At 37.6% G+C, this 21,231-nt stretch overlaps 1 protein-coding gene and 1 long non-coding RNA gene across 2 annotated transcripts; one reads left to right on the top strand and one right to left on the bottom strand.

Annotated features, from left to right (window-relative positions):
* Positions 1-3,829: 3,829 nt before the first annotated feature.
* On the bottom strand, positions 3,830-4,095 carry LOC118481996. The gene is made up of 2 exons (XR_004866648.1): positions 4,046-4,095; positions 3,830-3,912 (listed from the first exon to the last, which is right to left on the bottom strand). It is a non-coding gene; the product is annotated as an uncharacterized LOC118481996 (long non-coding RNA).
* An 11,066-nt stretch (positions 4,096-15,161) lies between these two features.
* LOC110865983 (beta-xylosidase/alpha-L-arabinofuranosidase 2) lies at positions 15,162-20,848 on the top strand. Its single transcript, XM_022115328.2, has 5 exons — positions 15,162-15,401; positions 15,889-16,176; positions 16,256-16,425; positions 17,829-18,691; positions 20,188-20,848. The coding sequence occupies exons 1-5, from the start codon at positions 15,177-15,179 to the stop codon at positions 20,739-20,741; spliced, it is 2,100 nt and encodes a 699-aa protein (XP_021971020.1). The 5' UTR covers positions 15,162-15,176; the 3' UTR covers positions 20,742-20,848.
* The last annotated feature ends 383 nt before the right edge of the window (positions 20,849-21,231 follow it).

Below are 21,231 nucleotides of genomic sequence, written 5' to 3'. Positions count from 1 at the left end.
GCTTGACCGTGAACATCCAAAAGGGGGGGGGTTAAATGTAAATTAAAATGATAAGTAGGTGATTTTAGTGGAGGGTGCTAGGTGAAAGTCTTGTGTTTATGTATTATTTGAATTATGTAATATGTTATAATGCTCGGGGACCATGACTAGCTCAGAAAAAGTGAAGCAATGGTTCTAGCAATATTTTAGTGTTCCGGGTAATGTCCGGTTGTCCGGTTAGATACTGTTCCGTTAAAGTGTCTACTTATTCCGTATAGTGTCTTTTATGTACCCTTTTGTGACACTTTTAATTCCCGGCACTTAGGAAAGCATACAGGACTATTTTGCCATATTTTTGCACATTACTAGCATGTTAAAATGCTGAATTTTTGTTAATTAAATGCAGAATTCTGCACTTAGAGTGGGTTTTAGGCACTTTCCGGCACTTAAACTATCACCTAGTGATGCAGTTTTATGGTCCTTACTTCCCTACACTCCATACTAGTGTAGTACCTTGACTCTGGCTCATACTGGGCCTCAAAACATTGTCTGTCTATGTGCTGGTATTGTCAGCATGTTTCTGAGTTATCCGCTCACTGTGCTAACTGTGCTTTGTGCATCAAGTATGTCACTAAAGTTTGTATCTAATAAGTAGTGTGACAGTATGAAATGTGATGCACATGTATGTATGATGCAGAAATCATAAAGCAGTTTATATCAACAGTTGTAATTAAGCACAGTCATTAAGCACAAATTTAATATTACTTAATTGTACGGATACCTGTAATTTTGAGGGTTGTCACACATCTGGGGATTGGCACCCCAGATTATGAGCATGGTTACATCGTCAAAACCGGCAACGATTACTGAGGCAATAGATCTGAGCGTGTCGCTGACCGAGGAAGCCATTAGACTAAACAAGTTTTTAAATTCTGATCAGAAAAAGAAAAAAAACCCATGTTGAGTCATCAGGAGAGAACAAACGGAAATTCTCCAATTTTAAAAAGGGTACCAGCAGCGCCAGCAGGAAGAAGGAGGCAAACCCACCAGTTGAAGCTAAAACTGGTGCTGAAGTTAAGGGAAGAGGATATCTGGGCGTTCTGCCCAAGTGTGATGTATGCCAGCGTCACCATTCCGGCCAGTGCAGATTAAGAAAATGTGAGTCTTGTGGGAAGACTCGTCACTCAAGAGATACATGCTGGGCTGGTGCTGGTGCTGGTCGTGGCAGTTAAAGGGATTATGGAAATGGGAATGGAAACCGTCCGCAAGGAAATGGCGGAAATGGAAATCGTGGAAATGTTGGGAGTCAAGCGGGTAACCGGGGAGCAAAAAACAATCGACGTGGCAATGGGAATGGAAACGGTCGAGGACCAGGATGTTTTAACTGTGGAGACGTGGGGCACTTCAAGCGAGAGTGCCCGAAACTCAACCAAGCTCAGGGAAGAGTCTTCAACATAGGTGCAAGGGAAGCACGCCAGGATCCCAATGTAGTCATTGGTACATTTCCTATCAACCAACGTTATGCATCTGTTCTATTTGACACTGGTGCCGATTATAGTTTCGTATCGCTAGAATTTAAAAGTATGCTTGGATTAACTGCTAGTAATTTAGTTATTCCGTACTCAATTGAACTGGCTAATGGAAAGCTAGTTGAGACGAACGAAGTCATCAGAGGATGCGTAATAGAGCTAGGAGAACACGAGTTTTCGCTGGATCTACTGCCAGTCGACTTTGGAAGCTTCGACGTGGTAGTAGGGATGGATTGGTTGTCCAGCAACCGGGCCGAGATTGTATGTCACGAGAAGACCATTCGCATCCCAATGGCGGATCCCAATGGCGGATGGAGAAACGATTGTGGTACACGGGGAGAAGCGCGATACACCCTTAAGGGTCATTAGCTGTTTGAAGGCTCGAAAATGTTTGAAGAAGGGATGTGTTGCCTTCTTGGCGCACATCGTGGATAACGAGGCCGTTGAGCCAAAGATAGAAGACATTCCAGTCATAAAGGAATATCCTGAAGTCTTTCCAGAAGACTTGCCAGAATTGTCGCCACAAAGACAAGTCGAGTTTCATATTAACTTAGTCCCAGGTGCCGCACCTGTGGCTAAGGCACCCTATCAACTTGCACCGTCAGAGATGCAGGAGTTGTCAACACAACTCCAGGAGCTTTTCGATAAGGGGTTTATCAGACCAAGCTTCTCACCTTGGGGAGCTCCAGTTCTGTTCGTTAAAAAGAAAGATGGTAGTTTTCGCATGTGTATCGACTACCGGGAGCTGAACAAGTTGACAATCAAGAATAGATATCCTTTACTAAGGATTGAACGCCAAAGAGGCAGTGCAGAACGATAACGTTATAACAGTTACTTTCCTCATAAATGACGTTTATGCTAGAGTTTTATTTGATTATGGTGCAGATAAGTCCTTAGAAACCGCTTCGACAATTCTAGATGGATGTTTCATATCCATTAGGAATCACTCTTTTCCGTTGTCCTTGTTACCGATGAAATTGGCTGGGTTTGATATAGTTATAGGCATGGATTGGTTATCTCTTAACCAAGCTCAAATTGCCTGTGATAAGAAGCAAGTTACTATCAAAACCCCTTATGTGAATCAATTACTATTCAAGGAGATACGCAGTATGGATTGCCTGATCAAGTATCTATGCTTAAGGCATCTAAGTGTTTGAAGAAAGGTTGTGTCATTTACATGGCACAGGTGACAGTGGATGTGTCACTAATAAAATAATTAATAAATATTAGTGTAGCATATGTTATTTAAATTATTTAATAAATATTAGACTAGTATACAATGGGTAGATCTACGTAATTTGTGATGAAAGATAGCGATTTTATTCAAAATTTAATGCATGTTCCTTTTTGTTATGTTCATTTGTGTGTTCCTGTTCGTTTGGGCATATTTATGTTCATGAAGGTTCGTTTGCGTTCATTACCTATATTAATGAACGAACACAAATGTACACGTTCATTTCCTTAACGAATAAACACGAGCAGAAAATCTCGTTCGGTAAGTGTTTATGAATAGTTTGTGAACACATAATTTCCTTAACAAACGAACACGAACAAGGTGTTATCCATGATCGGTTGGTTCATTTGTAGCCTAGTAATCACATTTGACACGTTAATTGTTTGAATAAAATATATTTTAGACAAAAGGGTTATACCCGTTTTGACCCTAACCAAGATTTACTCGTCTTGACGACTTGACCCAACCCCATTTTGACCCGTTATCCAACCCGCCCATAGTGCTGCCTATATTAGTTAACAAGGATACAAAGGAAGATAATAAAAAAAAATTGTACCTTAAGTTGCCGTATAACTTCACGCAGTGATTTCACATCTTGCATCTGTTCATTGACAACTACTTTGTTTTTTATGGCTTTGGCACGCTGAGCAAATCTCAATGTACTAAGAGTCTCACTCTTACAGCTGTATCGTAAAAAATTTAAAGATACCAGTTCATGTTAAAGCGCAAATTTGCTTAGGAATTTAAGACGTACAGTTTAATAAAAAGAATAAAAAGAAACTTTCATGATACCTTTGTGCAGGAGATACGGCACATACCATGGCAAGATTTGCATTACCACTAAGAGATTCTTGTAGTAAAAAAGTCAACTTCGAGTCTCGATAAGGAATGTGCCTCTGTTTTCCACTTTGAGAAACCTCAGCTAGAATGTTAATTAAATTTCTGCAAAGGAAACACATAATTTTATTCAGTTATAAGTATATAATCGATTTGAAAATAAAAAAAAAACAAATGTCAGATTCCGTACCCAAGTTGTGAGAGTGAACGATTAATATTCCCGACTTATTTTAACCGCTCTCCGACTGCCCCGGTCAACTTTTGTCTTTCTGACCCGGCAAGGTCAACAAGATTAATTCTACTTGTTTTCAAGGAACTCAAGCCATCCATACTCTATAAAGTTTAAATTTTGATTTTTGAAATCAGAACACACAATACATTAAGGCATCAACAGTTTTTTCATGTATCATACCAAGGTAAATAACTTGAATATTAACTATCGTTAACCATAGTTTTATTGTATTACCTTGCATCTTGATTCGACAACACAAGTGAAAACACTATGTGAACGCGAACGCTCCATTAGGAATCACTCTTTTCCGTTGTCCTTGTTACCAATGAAATTGGCAGGGTTTGATATAGTTATAGGCGTGGATTGGTTATCTCTTAACCAAGCTCAAATTGCCTGTGATAAGAAGCAAGTTACTATTAAAACCCCTTATGGTGAATCAATTACTATTCAAGGAGATACGCAGTATGGATTGCCGATCAAGTATATATGCTTAAGGCATCCAAGTGTTTGAAGAAAGGTTGTGTCATTTACATGGCACAGGTGACAGTGGATGTGTCAAAGCCCAAGATAGAAGACATTTCTGTTATTTCAGAATACTCAGACGTTTTTCCTGAAGAACTACCTGGGTTACCTCCCGACAGACAAGTGGAATTCAGAATTGATATTATACCAGGATCAGCACCAGTCGCACGAGCTCCTTGTCGTTTAGCACCGACCGAAATGAAGGAATTAAGAACTCAGTTAGATGATTTATTGGAAAAAGGTTTTATTCAACCAAGCTCGTCCCCTTGGGGAGTGCCCCTTCTGTTTGTAAAGAAGAAAGATGGTTCAATGCGTCTGTGCATTGATTATCGTGAGCTAAACAAAGTTATAATCAAGAACCACTATCCATTGCCCGTAATCGATGATCTGTTCGATCAGCTGCAAGAGGCAAGTTTCTTCTCAAAGATCGATCTAAGGTCGGGGTATCATCAATTGAAGGTCAGGACCGAAGATGTACACAAGACCGCGTTCAGAACAAGATATGGCCACTACGAGTTATTAGTTTCGGACTTATTAACGCACCTGCAGCATTCATGGATCTCATGAATCGAGTCTGCAAGCTGTATCTAGACAAGTTTGTCATTGTCTTTATCGATGACATACTTATTTACTCCAAGAGTCAAGCTGATCACCAGAAATGTCTCTGGTGCATCCTTAAACTTCTGCAACAAGAGAAGCTCTACGCAAAATTTTCCAAATGTGATTTCTGGCTTCGAGAAGTCCAATTTCTTAGACATGTGGTAAGTGAGCATGGCATCCAGGTGGAGGCTAAAATAGAAGCAATTATGAATTGGCAAGCACCTAAGACGCCCACTAAAATTCGCAGCTTCCTAGGGTTGGCAGGTTATTACAGGCGTTTTATCAAAAACTTTTCAAGGATAGTTGCACGTGTAACTTCCTTAACTCGCAAGAATGTGAAGTTTGATTGGGGTCCCAAACAATAAGAATCTTTCGAGATTCTCAAACAAAAATTGAGCAATGCTCCTGTGGTGACATTGCCTGAAGGAATAGATGAGTTCGTTGTTGTTTGCGATGGCACACATGTATGGGCAGTGTGCTTATGCAAAGAGGTAAGGTGATTGCCTATGCATCACGACAACTAAAGGTACATGAAAAGAACTACACCACCCATGACTTGGAATTGGGTGCTGTTGTATTTACACTCAAATTATGGAGGCACTACCTTTATGGAACTAAGTGTGTAATATACCAGATCACAAAAGCCTCCAACACTTGTTTAACCAGAAAGATCTCAACATGAGGCAACATCGTTGGATGGAAACATTGAACGATTATGATTGTGAAATTCGCTACCATCCGGGCAAAGCGAATGTGGTCGCTGACGCATTAAGCAGGAAAGAAAGGGTCAAACCTATTAGGATCAATGCTAAAAGCATTGAACTAAAGAACAGTTTAAATAAGAAGTTGTTGTCAGCATAAAAAGAAGCCGTAATGGAAGAAAAACTTTCCAGCAAAAAGATTAGGTGCAACTGTTGATCAGTTGTCACCTGGGAATGATGGAATCCTTAGATTGAATGGTCGAATCTGGGTTCCAATTCGTGGAGGACTTAGAGATGTAATCCTCCAAGAACCTCATAATTCTAAATATTCGATTCATCCGGGCAGTGATAAAATGTATCAAGATTTGAAGGCAAACTATTGGTGGATGAGTTTGAAGAAATCTATAGCCACATATATGTGGCTAAATGTCTAACGTGCGCACAGGTTAAAGCCGAGCATCAAAAGTCGTCAGGTTTACTGCAACAACCTGAACTTCCCACTTGGAAATGGGAAATGGTAACTATGGATTTCATCACCAAGTTACCAAAGACGAAACATGGGAATGATATAATATGGGTTATAGTTGACAGACAGACAAAGTCAGCTCATTCATACCCATCAAGGAGACGCATAGCTCTGATAAACTAGCCCAGCTGTATGTGGATGAAATTGTATCTCTCCATGGAGTGACAGTATCTATTATATCTGATAGGGATACTAGATACACTTCTCATTTTTGGAAAAGCTTCCAACAATCTCTAGGCATTCGTTTGAATTTCAGTACTGCTTATCATCCTCAGACGGATGGGCAAAGTGAGTGTACGATTCAAACACTGGAAGACATGCTCCGGGCTTGTGTTATTGACTTAGGTGGAAGCTGGGATGACCATCTTCCCTTGATTGAATTTTCATACAACAACAGTTATCATTCGAGCATCCAAGCTGCGCCTTTCGAGGCATTGTATGGAAGAAAATGCAGAATGCCTGTTTATTGGGCGGAAGTTGGAGAAACCCAACTATCAGGACCTGAGATAGTCCTGGAGATGATGGACAAGATTGTTTAGATCCGTGATCATTTAAAAGCTGCCAGGGATAGGCAGAAGAGCTACGCAGATAAGAGGCGCAAACCTCTAAAATTCGAAGTAGGTGATAAAGTATTACTCAAAGTATCGCCTTGGAAAGGAGTAATGAGATTTGGTAAAAATGGCAAGCTAAGCCCTAGATACATTGGAAAGGAGTAATGAGATTTGGTAAAAACGGGAGTGTGGCCTATAAGCTGAATCTACCTGAAGAGCTTAGTGGAATTCACGATGTGTTCTACATTTGCAATTTAAAGAAATGTCTAGCTGATGAGTCATTAGTAATGTCTCATAAAGACGTGCAAATTGATGAAAGCTTGAAGTTTGTTGAGAAACCTTTATCGATCGAGGATCGACAGGTTAAAAAGCTTCAGAGAAAACATGTGCTAATTGTAAAGGTGAAATGGGATGCCCGTAGAGGTCCTGAATATACATGGGAAGTTGAATCCACGATGTGACAAAAGTACCCTCATTTGTTTTAGTAAATCTCGGGGTTGAGATTTCTTTTAAGGGGGTGAGGATGTAACACCTCGCAAAATCATATACAATATAGTGATGACACGTGTCATAAACCCTAAACGTGTAATAAGTTGACATTAAAGGACTAAAATTGATAAACAGTGAAAAGATGTATGTGGAAGGACTAAAAGTGTCAACATGCCAAACTTGTGCCTCTGATTGACCTCACATAATCTTCGTATTCTTTATTGAGTAAATTGTCGGACGCAAGAAGACGTTTGTGATTAAAATCGAAAGTTTATAAAACACAGGGGTTAAACATGTCAACATGTTAATTCTTACCTCTGAGTAACCTTTTAGCGAACCTGGGGCTTTGTAATGTTTTATTATACTCTCACAAATATCGGATATTGATTTCATGAGGTTTCGGTACATTTATATGGTTAAAATTTCAAATTCCAAGAAGAAGGGTTAAAGTGTCAATATGATAATTCTACTCCTGGGAGACTGTTTTATCGAATTCAGAACTTAACGGTATTTGATTTTATTCCAAGAATAATTGAAACCTGAATTTAAGGGCCTCTAATGCTGAAAATGAAAGATATACGAGTTATGGAAGTACAGGGACTGAACATGTAACATTTAAAACAAAATTTGAATTGGGTTGCCTCGCGTGGCGCGCCAGGATTTCCCTTACCTGGCACGTGGCGCGACGGGGGAGCTTTTCCAGCCAAAACTGGTTGTTGCCAGCATGCAATCTTGCCACCCACACAAGGATCTCTGCAACTTGATACGAAAACAGCAACATGTAAATGGTTTTATAATACCTCTTGGACACTTGGAAGCATCCTAAAACAACACATAACACCTGCCTTGATCTTGTGAGATTGGTTTCCCTATAAATAGAGCTCACTTTGAGCTTTTAGAACATGCACATTCAATTTTCACAAACTCTCTCTCTAAAAGCTTTGTTCTCTAGAATTCCTGGTCAAGAAGGAAGCCCTTCTCAGTTCAAACTTCGTGATAGGACCTTGTGTAAGTGTTCTTAGCCTCTGTAGTTCGGTTTTTATACGTTTAAGGACCGAAAGTAAAAGTTGTCGTAATAACGCTTTAACTTTTAGTTTAAACCTTAACGGTCCAGCCATGGTTCTAAACGAATGTGGCTTTGTGATGGTAAATAAGTAGGTGTTAATCCCTCAAAAGGGCACCTCCTAATTATCACATTTACTTAGTTAATTATCGGGTCAAAGTAATTAACATAAAAAGTCAAACGGTCAGTTTTTAAATAAATTCATATCTGATAATGTAAAAGCTATAAAATAGGTTTTATCACTTTAATAACTTGGTAAATATTATTAGAACATGTCTAGACATGTTCAACCCGATAATTCTGAGTTTAGGCTCGGTTCGCAACCGAAAGTTGCAAAAGTTGACTTTTGCTTTGACTTTTAGTTCTGACCCGAATTAGCTTAGTTTCTTTATGCTTAAGGTTCCTTTGTAACCATATTATATGTTAGTATAACCCTCTGAGATTATATTACATGGTCCCTTAGTAATCTGAGTCTATTTGCTTGTTTCCGTTATTATGCTTAATTTTGACCATTATGCCCTTATAGTCTAAAAATGAGATTTTTAAATATGTAAGCATACAAATAGGTTAAGTACTGATATATTAACATATCTAAATTATTTTGACATAACTTTCTGGTCTCAAGTTAATGTTATGCAAGATATCGTAAAATTTAACTTTTATAAAATTAAATTACGCTTTTATGCATAAATCATGTTTAAACATAAATTTTGACACAAAACTCATTACCTACTGTTAAGATATCATTTTTAGGAATTTTTGGAATATTGGATCAGATATACTGACCTTAACTTAGAGTTCTTATATAAATTCTATAATTGACGATTATGCCCTTTTGCTAATAAAATATGATTTACATATAATTAACATGCCAAACCTTTTCCTACTGATTTAATATGTAAAATAAAATATCTTAACCATTCAAGGCTGGTCAAAAATCTCATAATCACATAAACATCGCAAATATCATCAATTATCGATTTTTACGCTAATTAGGTACATAGTATGGTTTAAAACCATATTTAACACCTAAGACTTGTTACCTACTGAAATTATAAATAAATTTTAATACTTTTACAGTAGGTATAAGTCATGAACTCAGACTTCCAGTTTTGTCCTTAAAAACATATGTGAAATGACCAAAATGCCCCTACGGTGCATAGTTTGGCCATAAATGGTAAACCACACATATGTATGATATCCCACTGATTTAAAATCATAAAATAAATATTTTTACAGAATGCTTTAGACTAGAACATCAGTTTACTTTAAAACCTCTTTTATAAATCTTAAAATGACCAAAATGCCCTTACGAGACTTAATTTGGTTTTAAAATCTTTTTGGGCATATTTGCTGATATCCTACTGATATCATATTATATGTTAAGCATAATAACTTATGGAACTTGTACATGATTCATCCGGCTACCCGTTATGCATATACGCGTATGGTACGGTTTATGTAACTAGTTTGCATAAATTAGCCGAAACGTGTCAAACCTTATCATTTTAACTTCAAAATCCAGAATGTATTTAGTTTACCTATTTTATACAAGTCTCCATACTTGTTGGGTCTAAATCACATTCCAATCTGGTCATCGCTTAATCTAGCGTTTCGTGCCGTAAATCTTTCTTTAAACTAACCGGTCTAAGTTTACAACTTAAATAAGACCCGTTAGTAATCTAATAGGTTAGTAAAACCTTCGTTCCAGATTAGGAGCCCCGGTAAAAGCTACTTGCAATAGTTTGAATAGATTATACGACTGAGTAGACAAAACTTGCATTTTAAGCTCAGGTAAATACTTTTAACTTAGTTTCCCTTATACGGGCTTGGGATATGGCAAAATATTACCGCTTGGTCGGGTGTAAAATCATTTAATCGAATAGTGGTTAAATTTCATAATCCCGTTTTAATCAGTGTTGCTTGATAATAATAAACATTGGGGGTTAACGGCCGTGTCCTGGATATCCTCGGCTCATTTCAATTGTAAATGGCCACGACTTAAGCACGGGGTGTAGGTATACACCTGACAGTTGCATATGTAAAAAGATATACCCACTGGTTGGGGATAACTCTATGTGGGTTTATATTAGTGGTGTGTCGGTTAATCTTGTCCCTGCTTCTATCCCGGGCCCTAAATGTATGACAAACATGTAAATCTGATACAAGATTATCTTTATTTAATTGTCCCAAGTTATAAAAGAATATTTGTGCCTTGTGCATTTAAATCAATTTTCGTAAATACTTTCAAAAGAGTCGGTTAATTGTATTTACTAGTATAAACTGACGTATTTATCAAAAAGGATAAGTGACAGGTGTCACACCCCCAAATTCCACCTGCAGAGTATCACCGCTTGGGAGCGTGACATGACCAGGATCAAGCCACCAATCATATTGAAAATGTAATTAATAAGTAAAAGTAAATGTCATTCAACCCAACCAATATGAAAGGTGCTCAAAACATAAGTATAATAACACTGTTTAGTGGAAGCGTATAAATAAAACCCAACATAAATAAAGTATGAAATGTCATAAAAGTGTTTAGCGAAACATCCACAATCCGTGCCCACAACGACCGCGCCTCCCGTGTAAGCTCCCATAGTACCTAAGGTCCTGCAAGGCATGTAACACAGAGTCAACAACTAGTTGAGCGAGTTCACAGTTGGTAGTTCAGTAATCGTAATAGTATAGTAAGCCTTATGTTCGTTCATTAAACCATGTATCGTATTAGTTCGTATTAGTTCGTATCGCGGCCCTCTAGGCATGTATGCGAAGATTAGGGGAAGTTTCCCAAGTATTCTAGACTAGGTATATTTGTATCGCATCCCACCCGGCATGTGTGCGAAGTTTAGTGTACAGTTCGCAGCCATTCCAGGCATGTGTGCGAAGTTTAGTTCTATTATCGCAGCCAATCCCGGCGTGTGTGCGAAGAGAAGTATATGTATCACTAGTCTAGCAGTATCTTATCAATAACCTTCCTCTCCCGAGGACAATATCACTATGTTCCATTAACTAGGTAAGTACAAGTAAATCATCCAATCCCATTCCCAACCCCGGGAATCCCATGCCTTGGTAAGAGTGTGAACTTACCTTGGTTTGCTCGGTATGCTAAACATAAACCTAAGCATACCACAAGCAAAGTTCTATGTAATTCTAGCATGTAGGCAATAAACATAAACCTTATTACCTAGGATGTTGAGTCTTACACGTGGAGCGATGCGTCGTTGTGGATCGTTGAGAGCACTGTTCTGGTTATAGTCTGGTTTTAATAAAAACGTTTTCCCCTTATTAAACCAAGTTCTCTATAACCAATGGCTCTGATACCAATCTGTCACACCCCCAAATTCCACCTGCGGAGTATCACCGCTTGGGAGCGTGACATAACCAGGATCAAGCCACCATTCATATTGAACATATAATTAATAAGTAAAACTAAATGTCATTCAACCCAACCAATATGAAAGGTGTTCAAAACATAAGTATAATAACACTGTTTAGCGGAAGCGTATAAATAAAACCCAACATAAATAAAGTATGAAATGTCATAAAAGTGTCTAGCGAAACATCCACAATTCATGCCCACAACGACCGCGCCTCCCGTGCAAGCTCCCATAGTACCTAAGGTCCTGCAAGGCATGTAACAGAGAGTCAACAACTAGTTGAGCGAGTTCACAGTTGGTAGTTCAGTAATCGTAATAGTATAGTAAGCCTTATGTTCGTTCATTAAACCATGTATCGTATTAGTTCGTATCGCGGCCCTCTAGGCATGTATGCGAAGATTAGGGGAAGTTTCCCAAGTATTCTAGACTAGGTATATTTGTATCGCAGCCCACCCGGCATGTGTGCGAAGTTTAGTGTACAGTTCGCAGCCATTCCAGGCATGTGTGCGAAGTTTAGTTCTATTATCGCAGCCAATCCCGGCGTGTGTGCGAAGAGAAGTATATGTATCACTAGTCTAGCAGTATCTTATCAATAACCTTCCTCTCCCGAGGACAATATCACTATGTTCCATTAACTAGGTAAGTACAAGTAAATCATCCAATCCCATTCCCAACCCCGGGAATCCCATGCCTTGGTAAGAGTGTGAACCCACCTTGGTTTGCTCGGTATGCTAAGTATGTGCTCACAGTTAATCAATCACGTCCTAAAGTACGTAAGTGTACGAATCAGTTTGCATTCATGAGGATCACGTAATAGCACAATCAATGTTCACAAAGTAGTACATATCACGAAATCAACATCGTACAAGTCATGCAAAGCATCTAACAACAGTTAGTTAACTCAGTTAAGTTTTAACATAAATGGTTTAGTTACAGTGCAGGTTATCCAATCGGCGAAACGCCCCTCCCTGTTTCGTCGTGAACCCTTGTCGACGAAACACCTTTGTTTCGTCGGGTTTGTTTCGTCGCCCAAGGTCTCGGCGAAACACTTTTTGTTTCGCCGTGTTCGTTTCGTCCGGGCCTATTTCGTGGATATATCAGTTACGTCATGAATCAGTTACAATTTACAGAAAACCCTAATCAGCCATCACAACAGGTAGCAATCATACAGGAAACGTTTAGTGTATAATCATCATCTAGTCAACACATGATTCGCAAGTTACCAAAACGTAGGTAGATTCATGACAGTTAACACGTATTTGATCCGTATTACATCAACAAGATTAACAAACATCAAACCGACATGAGCATCATTAAATCTAGTTCCACCCGTCACATAATCACATCAATCTGATCAGTTTATTAGGATCCCCAAATCAATCATCATGTTTCGCATAAAGTTACGTAATCTATCATGCATAACGAATCAAGATTATCCTACACATCTACTCACATCCGATCAGAAATCAAGCATACACAACATGTATAAAGAAATCAAAGAATCGAGAAACCGATTTAACAAGCATGCAACTAACCGAGATGGATGATACGAATGTTTGATCGCTAAAGAGGCTGAGAGGATCACACAGTTGCCGTCACACGGTAGGGAGAGTTCTAGGGTTCTAACTTGCCAAAAAGTGTTACGAATGAAAGTAGAATACTGGGTAAATACCCCGTGTAACGAGTTGGGCCCTTACTAGGCTTCGGCGAGATTGGGCCGGTGAAACACTTTTTGTTTCGTCGAGGAGGTTGTGACGAAACAACCTCTGTTTCGTCGTGGTGAACTTGGCGAGATACACTTGTTTCGTTGAGTTGATTCGTGAAGATTATACAGGACTTAACTAGTTCAAGTGTTTACTAACAGGTTCACATTATATCATTAACACATATACATATAACCATCACAATACGTTTTATCAAATAGCACATAACATATCCGACAATCATAATACGTTCCATTATAACCCAACGTGTATAGTTACAAGTCAAACAAGTCAACAACTAACAGTCAAAGTCAACGTGCAATAAATGCGAAAGTGAAAGTCGGAAACTCGAGTTGTCACATTATCCCCAACTTGAAAGAAATTTCGTCCCGAAATTTAGCGTGCGGTTACTGAGGAAGCTAGGTGTGCGATTACTGAGGAAGCTAGGTAAGTAGTATCGTTTACTGGTTTTCCTGGGGTGTCACAACAGGTACTACTCGTAATTGGCTGGGAGCTTCTGGGCGTTAATTAGAGAATCTTGCAAGTTCTTAATGCCTTAAGTCTGTTGAACAATGTTTTATATTATCTTTTAGATCCGCCTCTGGATCCTATCTTACAACCGTCTGTATATTATTTTATTCGTACTTTACATTTCGGTTTGTAATAGTAATTTCTACCAAGACTTCCGCTGTGCTATAAACTGTGTATATTTGACTATGATGATATCAACTACGTCACGATACTCCCCGCCGTTACCGCGTCTAAAAACAAGGTTGAACCCCGTCTAATGCTTACTCGTGTACTAGCGACTCCACTATCTAATAAACTATTAAAATTGACTCTAGGGCCGGCCCTTTACGCTTTCCACCCTAAGCACGGGCCTAGGGCCACCAAAGAATAATGGCCTTTGTTTTTTAGTAAGTTTTATTATGTAGTACATGTGTTAAGGTTCAAATTAACAAATTAATTGCAAAATAAAACCAGTTTTCTATTTAAAATACGGCTCACTTTATAATTAAAAATTCCAGCTAAGCTAATATGCATAATTGCATACATCGACGTATTAGTTATTCATTATAAAATCCCTCAATTAGAGCCAACATTATCGTTCTTATTTCTCATATGTCTGCTGGCAACGAATTGTTGTCCGTTACGACTTACGGTGATTTTAGTTTATATTCTTAGATGCATGTTCACTTTATTTGTGAAATTATACAAATTTAAAGGCTCCCACTTTTTATTTCGTTTAGAGCCTTCAAAAACAACCTTGATTGACTCCATCTTCATAATAAAGTTTAGTATATCTTTTATCTCGTCTCTACAAACCCGATTAGTTTCATAAATAAATGTTGAAAAACAATTAAAGTATGACATACTATTTACCAATGTCAAAATTGCTATATATATATATATATATTTCAATATTAATGTGTTTTTTCACGCAACATGAATTAGTCAATCCACAAACACTCATGCTAACACGTAACACCACTCCTTACTGCTTAAGATCCCCGATAACATTGGTCTAGCTAGAGGTACAACTCTACCCAACATGCATCAAACACTTCTACAATTCTACCTATATAAATCCAGTTCAACAGCTTCTTGTTATAATCTTCTCCTTTTCTTTTGATCATGGCTTTTCAAGAAAGACCACACCTCTTTATTTTACTTGTAGTTTGCATTTTTCTCTCAAGTTTCTTGTCGGTTTCGGCTCAATATACGCCTAGTTATGCCTGCGATATTGATAGAAATCCGAAGCTAAAGGAATTCGCGTTTTGTAATACTTCGCTCGATGTGAGAACGAGGGTACATGATTTGGTAAAGAGGATGACATTGCACGAAAAGGCGGGGAGTATAGTGAGTGCAGCGGATAAGATTGACCGCCTTGGGATACCGTCCTACGGGTGGTGGTCAGAGGCTTTGCATGGTGTTTCGGACACCGGACCGGCTACTTGGTTCGATAAAAATGTTGTTCCGGGAGCCACTAGTTACCCTCAAGTCATCCTCACTGCAGCCTCATTCAATGAATCTCTATTTTATACCATAGCAAAGGTACATACATACAATTAACTTTCGTTTCATACATCTAAACAGTAGCCAAGTTAATTTCAATACTATTTTATTTAGTTGAACTATTTAACAAGGTTTAGTTGCATATTTGCATCCAAGTTTCACTCTATAGTTGTTGACGAATCGTTCAAACAACCATGTTGACCAATAAAACTGACAATATATAAAAGTAAAAAAAAAAAGTTAATAGCCAATTTTCATTTTTATTAGTGGTTTTTTAAGGTTTCCATAGTTTTTATGATGTTTTCGCATAAGGGGCATGAAGAAATTAAAAGGAGATGTACGTTTAGTCAACCTCTTTACATTATTAACACCGTCACGTCATTAAAAACACACTCAAATAAATTTGTAACCGAAGTTACAGTTTAACCTGTTGAAAAGAGTGTAAAAATCGGCATTTTTCCATGTTTTAAATATGTTTTATTTGCTTGAATATGCTTATGGGTCATCTTAAACTTGATGAACATAGGTTGTTTCGGATGAAGCTAGAGCAATGTACAACACTGGTGTAGCAGGACTAACATATTGGTCACCAAATGTGAACATATACCGAGATCCAAGATGGGGAAGAGGGCAAGAAACACCCGGAGAAGATCCAGTGCTAACGAGCCGATTTGGAGTAGCTTATGTTAAAGGTTTACAAGAAACCGGTGACCACGATAAAGATCGACTCAAACTTGGAGCTTGTTGTAAACATTACACGGCCTATGATCTTGATAACTGGACTAGTGTCGACAGGTTCCATTTCAATGCAATTGTATGTTTATTTTTATAAAGATTATTGATATAATTTCAAAATGTGACATCTCTTTAAATTCTTGTATTATGTCTTGAAGGTGACAAAGCAAGATTTGGAGGATACATATAACCCTCCATTCAAAAGCTGTGTTTTTGATGCAAATGTTGCAAGTATTATGTGTTCTTTCAATAAACTTAATGGCAAACCGACTTGTGGTGATAAAGAGCTTTTGCAAGATACCGTTCGAGGCAAATGGAAGTTAAACGGGTAAACATGGCCGGCCCTGGGGTGGGTGGGAAGGACCACCGGTCAGGGCCCGATATTTTGAGGGGCACATTTTTTTATGAAAAAACCCGATATTTATATGTAAAATAATTTTTTAATCGGGTACATCCATACAAACACCAACATAGGCCCTCTTACAAAACTAGGGAGAGGATCATGAGAAAACTAGATATAAATGAGAAAACTAGAAAACTAACTAAAATTCACTAAAAAGGAAGGGGAGGGAGACTTTTAATGAAGGAGGGGTAAAATTGGAAAAAAAATATATAACTTTTCAAATATTTCCCATTTCTCCATACGTTATCATTTTAAAACAAAAATGGCACCATAAGATCACAAATTTTCTTATCTTTCATTCAAGTATATTCGAGCATATTTTTTATGACATAAAAAAAGATTTAGGTTTTTTTCGGGTTTATGTTTAGGGTTTAGTTTTAGGTTTTTTTTTTTTTTTTTTTTTTTGGGGGGGGGGGGGGGGGTTAGGTTTTTGGGGGGTGTCGGTGGGGGGTGGGTTAAGTGGTTTAGGCTTTCCGTATTAGTGCACATGTGCAGTACAACAAAAAATTAAAAAAAAAAATTTTGAAAATTTTTTTCCATACATAAAAAGTAGCGATTTTTCTTTAAAAATTGTAAAAAAAAAAAAAAAAAATTGGTATTTTTTTAGGTTTTTTAGTTAGTTTTTTTGTTTTCTCATTTAAACTAGTTTTCTCATGATCCATCCCCTACAAAACTATTCTTATAGTTTGGATTAGTTATTAACCCCTTTGGCATTAGGTTTAGACCTTTAGTGAGCCAAATACCCAATTTCGTTAAGGCCTAAGGGCACATTTTTTCGAGGTCGAATAGGGTACATGAATTCTCAGGGCCGGCCTTGCGGGTAAATTTTTTATTCTAGAGATCATGTTTGTAGGAAGTAGGTTGATTAGGACGAGACTAGTGGTGTTTTTAAAACTTCTTGTACTTCAGACAAACTGCTACTCTTGTAGTCTTATAGGCGAACTCGGCAAATTCGTTTGTGTGAACGGATAAGGTGCGGCTGCACCCCATAAACTCTATGGAGTTCTCTTATGGGGGTAGTGAATTGTTTAGAAATTCAAGTTCCAAAAACCACCTAGGGATATTGGTATAGTTCTAAGCCACCTACTAATCTAAATAATTCTTCAATAGAAACAATGTACACTATGTGCAATTAATAAACAAGTAACACATGTTTTGTTATTAACAGATACATTAATTCTGATTGTGATTCATTAGAAGTCATGTTCAAAGACCAAAAATGGGCTAAACACCTAGAAATACCAGTCACTAGTACAAATACTTTTTCATAAGTGCATTGTATACTATATGCATTTATAGACATGTGACACATGCTTTTGTTGTTACAGATACATTAGTTCTGATTGTGATTCATTAGAAGTCATGTTCAATGACCAAAAATGGGAGAAAACACCGGAGCAAGTTGCAGCTGATGCGCTGAACGCAGGGTTGGATCTCAACTGTGGGGATTCACTAAAGAAGTTCACTGAAAAAGCTGTTAAAGACGGTCTAGTGAACGAATCAGCAGTGGATCGGGCTGTTACAAATAACTTTGTGACACTGATGAGGCTCGGCTTCTTTGATGGTAACCCGAGCAAACAAATATTTGGGAAGTTAGGCAAGAAAGACATATGCACCAAGGCTAACCAAGACCTAGCCCGTGAAGCGGCCCGACAAGGCATTGTGTTGCTTAAGAATAGTTTAGGGTCCTTACCCCTTGTTCCTAGTTACATCAAGACTCTAGCGGTAATTGGGCCGAATGCAAATGCAACAAAAACCATGATTGGAAACTATGCAGGAGTTCCATGTAAATACACAACTCCTCTACAAGGGCTATCGGATTCGGTTAAAACCATGTACGAACCTGGGTGCACTGATGTGAAGTGTACATCGACTCACATGTTTGAAAACGCAACGAAGGCGGCTGCAACGGCTGATGCAGTGGTTTTAGTCATGGGAACTGACCTTTCCATAGAGCATGAGGCTTTAGATAGGATCGAAATCGATCTTCCAGGACAACAAAACCTTCTTGTTTCTGAGGTCGCGTATGCTGCTAGAGGACCAGTGATTCTTGTTATAATGTCGGGTGGCGGAATTGATGTCACATTCGCTAAATGTAACCCGAAAATCACTAGCATTTTGTGGGTCGGGTTCCCTGGGCAAGAAGGTGGTGGTGCTCTAGCCGATGTCATTTATGGTCGATATAATCCTGGTAAGTTTGAACACCTTATAATAACACAAAAAAAATATAATGGTAATAATATGAACATCTTATAATAACACAAAAAAATATAATGGTAAGTTTGATAATATGAACACCATTAGCCTGTAAATAAACCGAACGAACACGAACATATGCTTGTTCGTGTTCATTCATTTAACTTTAACCGAACGTGAATACGAACACGGACATATAATCAAACATATTTTTTTGTTCGTGTTCGTTCATTAAGAAATTGGGCATGTTCGTGTTCGTTTATGTTTGTTCATTTAAAGCCTATACGAACAGTTCACGAACATAAACGAACACAAACGCACATAAACAAAAAAGAAAATTTAACTGAACATATATGAATCAACATAAACAAACATAAATTAACATGATTGAACAAACAAAAACGAATACAAATGAACGTAATTGAACAAATATAGGCAAACACAATTTAACATTAGTGAACACAAACAAACAAGTCTAATATATTACAATTCGTCCAAAAACACATCTAAATTAGGGTTCATATATGTAGTTTTTTTTATATAAATATTAAATAAGTGATCAGTTACGATCTAAGAAAAATTCTAAAATTTCATTTTTTATTATTAGAAAACTCAATACTAATTAATTATATTTACATAATAGTTAGAAAACCTAATATTTATATAAATATAATTATTTATGTATTAACTAAAATTTAAACGAACGTAAATAAACGAACATAAATGAACGTTCACGAACATAAACGGGTGTTCATGAAGATAAATGAACGAACACAAGATGTATTCATGTTCGTTCATTTAATTAAACGAACAAAATACTTTGTTCGTGTTTGTTCGTTTATTAAATAAACGAACATAAACGAACTTTCCACCGAACAAGTTCACGAACATTTCATGAACGTTCGGTTTTTACAGACCAAAACACCATATAATAACTGACCAGAACGAAAACACAAAAAAATATAATAAAAGAATTGTCAATAAAAAGTGATATATTATTGATCGCCTAAAAGCTTACGTTACGCCCTTTATACACGTGGATATCTAAGTTTGGTAGGTATTGTTGAGTTTTCGAAATTGAGAACGATAATTAAAAACAGAAATTAAAAACATAAATAAAAGCATAATTAAGATTTATGTGTTTTACACCAAAAAGAAAAAACAACTATCCGGGTGGGGAGTTGAGTAAATGGCAAAGCCATTTGAGTTAAAATGTTATTCCTCTTGAGATGAAGGATTCAAATCTTACTGAAGACGGATTTGATGTAAACTAAGCCGTTAAAAAAAAGAAAAAAAAAAGCCTATTTCAAACGGGCTAAAATTTAGGAACAGGCTTCAATACTAAATTAGAGCCCTAAATGATGGTCAGGCACAGCATTTGGGTTATGCTCTTTTATATGTTTGGGCCTGCTCTACTATGTTTTTTCCGATTTAACTAGGAATCTGCTAACTCTTTTTTACTCGTCGGTTGTTTTTCATGCACTTTTGTAGGTGGAAGATTACCGATGACATGGTACCCACGATCGTACGCAGACAACGTTGCCATGACCAACATGAACATGCGAGCAGACCCATCAACCAGCTATCCAGGCCGAAGCTACCGATTCTATCGAGGTGAGACCGTTTACCCCTTCGGCTACGGGCTAAGCTACTCATTATACGTGCATCACCTTATCAAAGCACCTACACACTTACAAATTCCAATAAACAAAGCCCACACATCCTTTAGCGCGACCGACGGCGTTTGTAACAAGTTAACATTCGACGTCGATATCATTGTAACCAACATTGGAAAAATGAACGGAAGCCATACGGTCTTGCTTTACTCATACCCGCCTCAAGTGATCCACAACTCACCTCATAAACAACTCTTGGATTTCAAGAAAGTGCAATTAGGGCCTTGGAATCACACTTCGGTTAGCTTCAAGATCGATGTTTGCAAGCAGATGAGTGTGGTTGATAAAGATGGGAATAGGAAGGTTGCATTAGGGAGACATGTGCTTCAAATAGGAGACCTTAAACATAACATAAGTCTTAAGGTTTGATGTGATTAAGGGTATGGGATTTTGTTTCAGACGGTGTCGTTTTAGTGGAATGACACCCTTAGCCACAGGATCATGGGTACACGAGAAAATAAGGTTGGTGAATGGTTTATGTGGAAATTGATGATAATCTGTTTATTTATTCGTGACAGTTATACCTATTAACCTGTGTTTATTCATGGGTCACCATTCCAAATAAAACTACCGTCTTTTGTTATTCACGGGTCAAAGTTTATCAACTCCACTTTAATTACTTACTTGGTAGTTAAATAGGTAAAGAGAATATATATTTTTTTTTAAATTAAACTTCAATAAAAAGAGAATAATTGGTAGCTTGTAATGTAAATCGAAGAATAGTAGAAATCACTTATTACAGCAAACACCCACAATATTATTAACAAGGAAACTCTTTTAAAACCTTAATTACAATTCCTACCAGTTAACCTAGACGTGTTAGACTATAACTAGAACACTAATGAAGTAATTACATAAC

This window comes from Helianthus annuus, chromosome 9, assembly GCF_002127325.2.
Source record: "Helianthus annuus cultivar XRQ/B chromosome 9, HanXRQr2.0-SUNRISE, whole genome shotgun sequence".
Taxonomy (NCBI): domain Eukaryota; kingdom Viridiplantae; phylum Streptophyta; class Magnoliopsida; order Asterales; family Asteraceae; genus Helianthus; species Helianthus annuus.
Note: the sequence above shows the minus strand (reverse complement) of the source record. Positions and strands in the feature narration are given on the sequence as shown.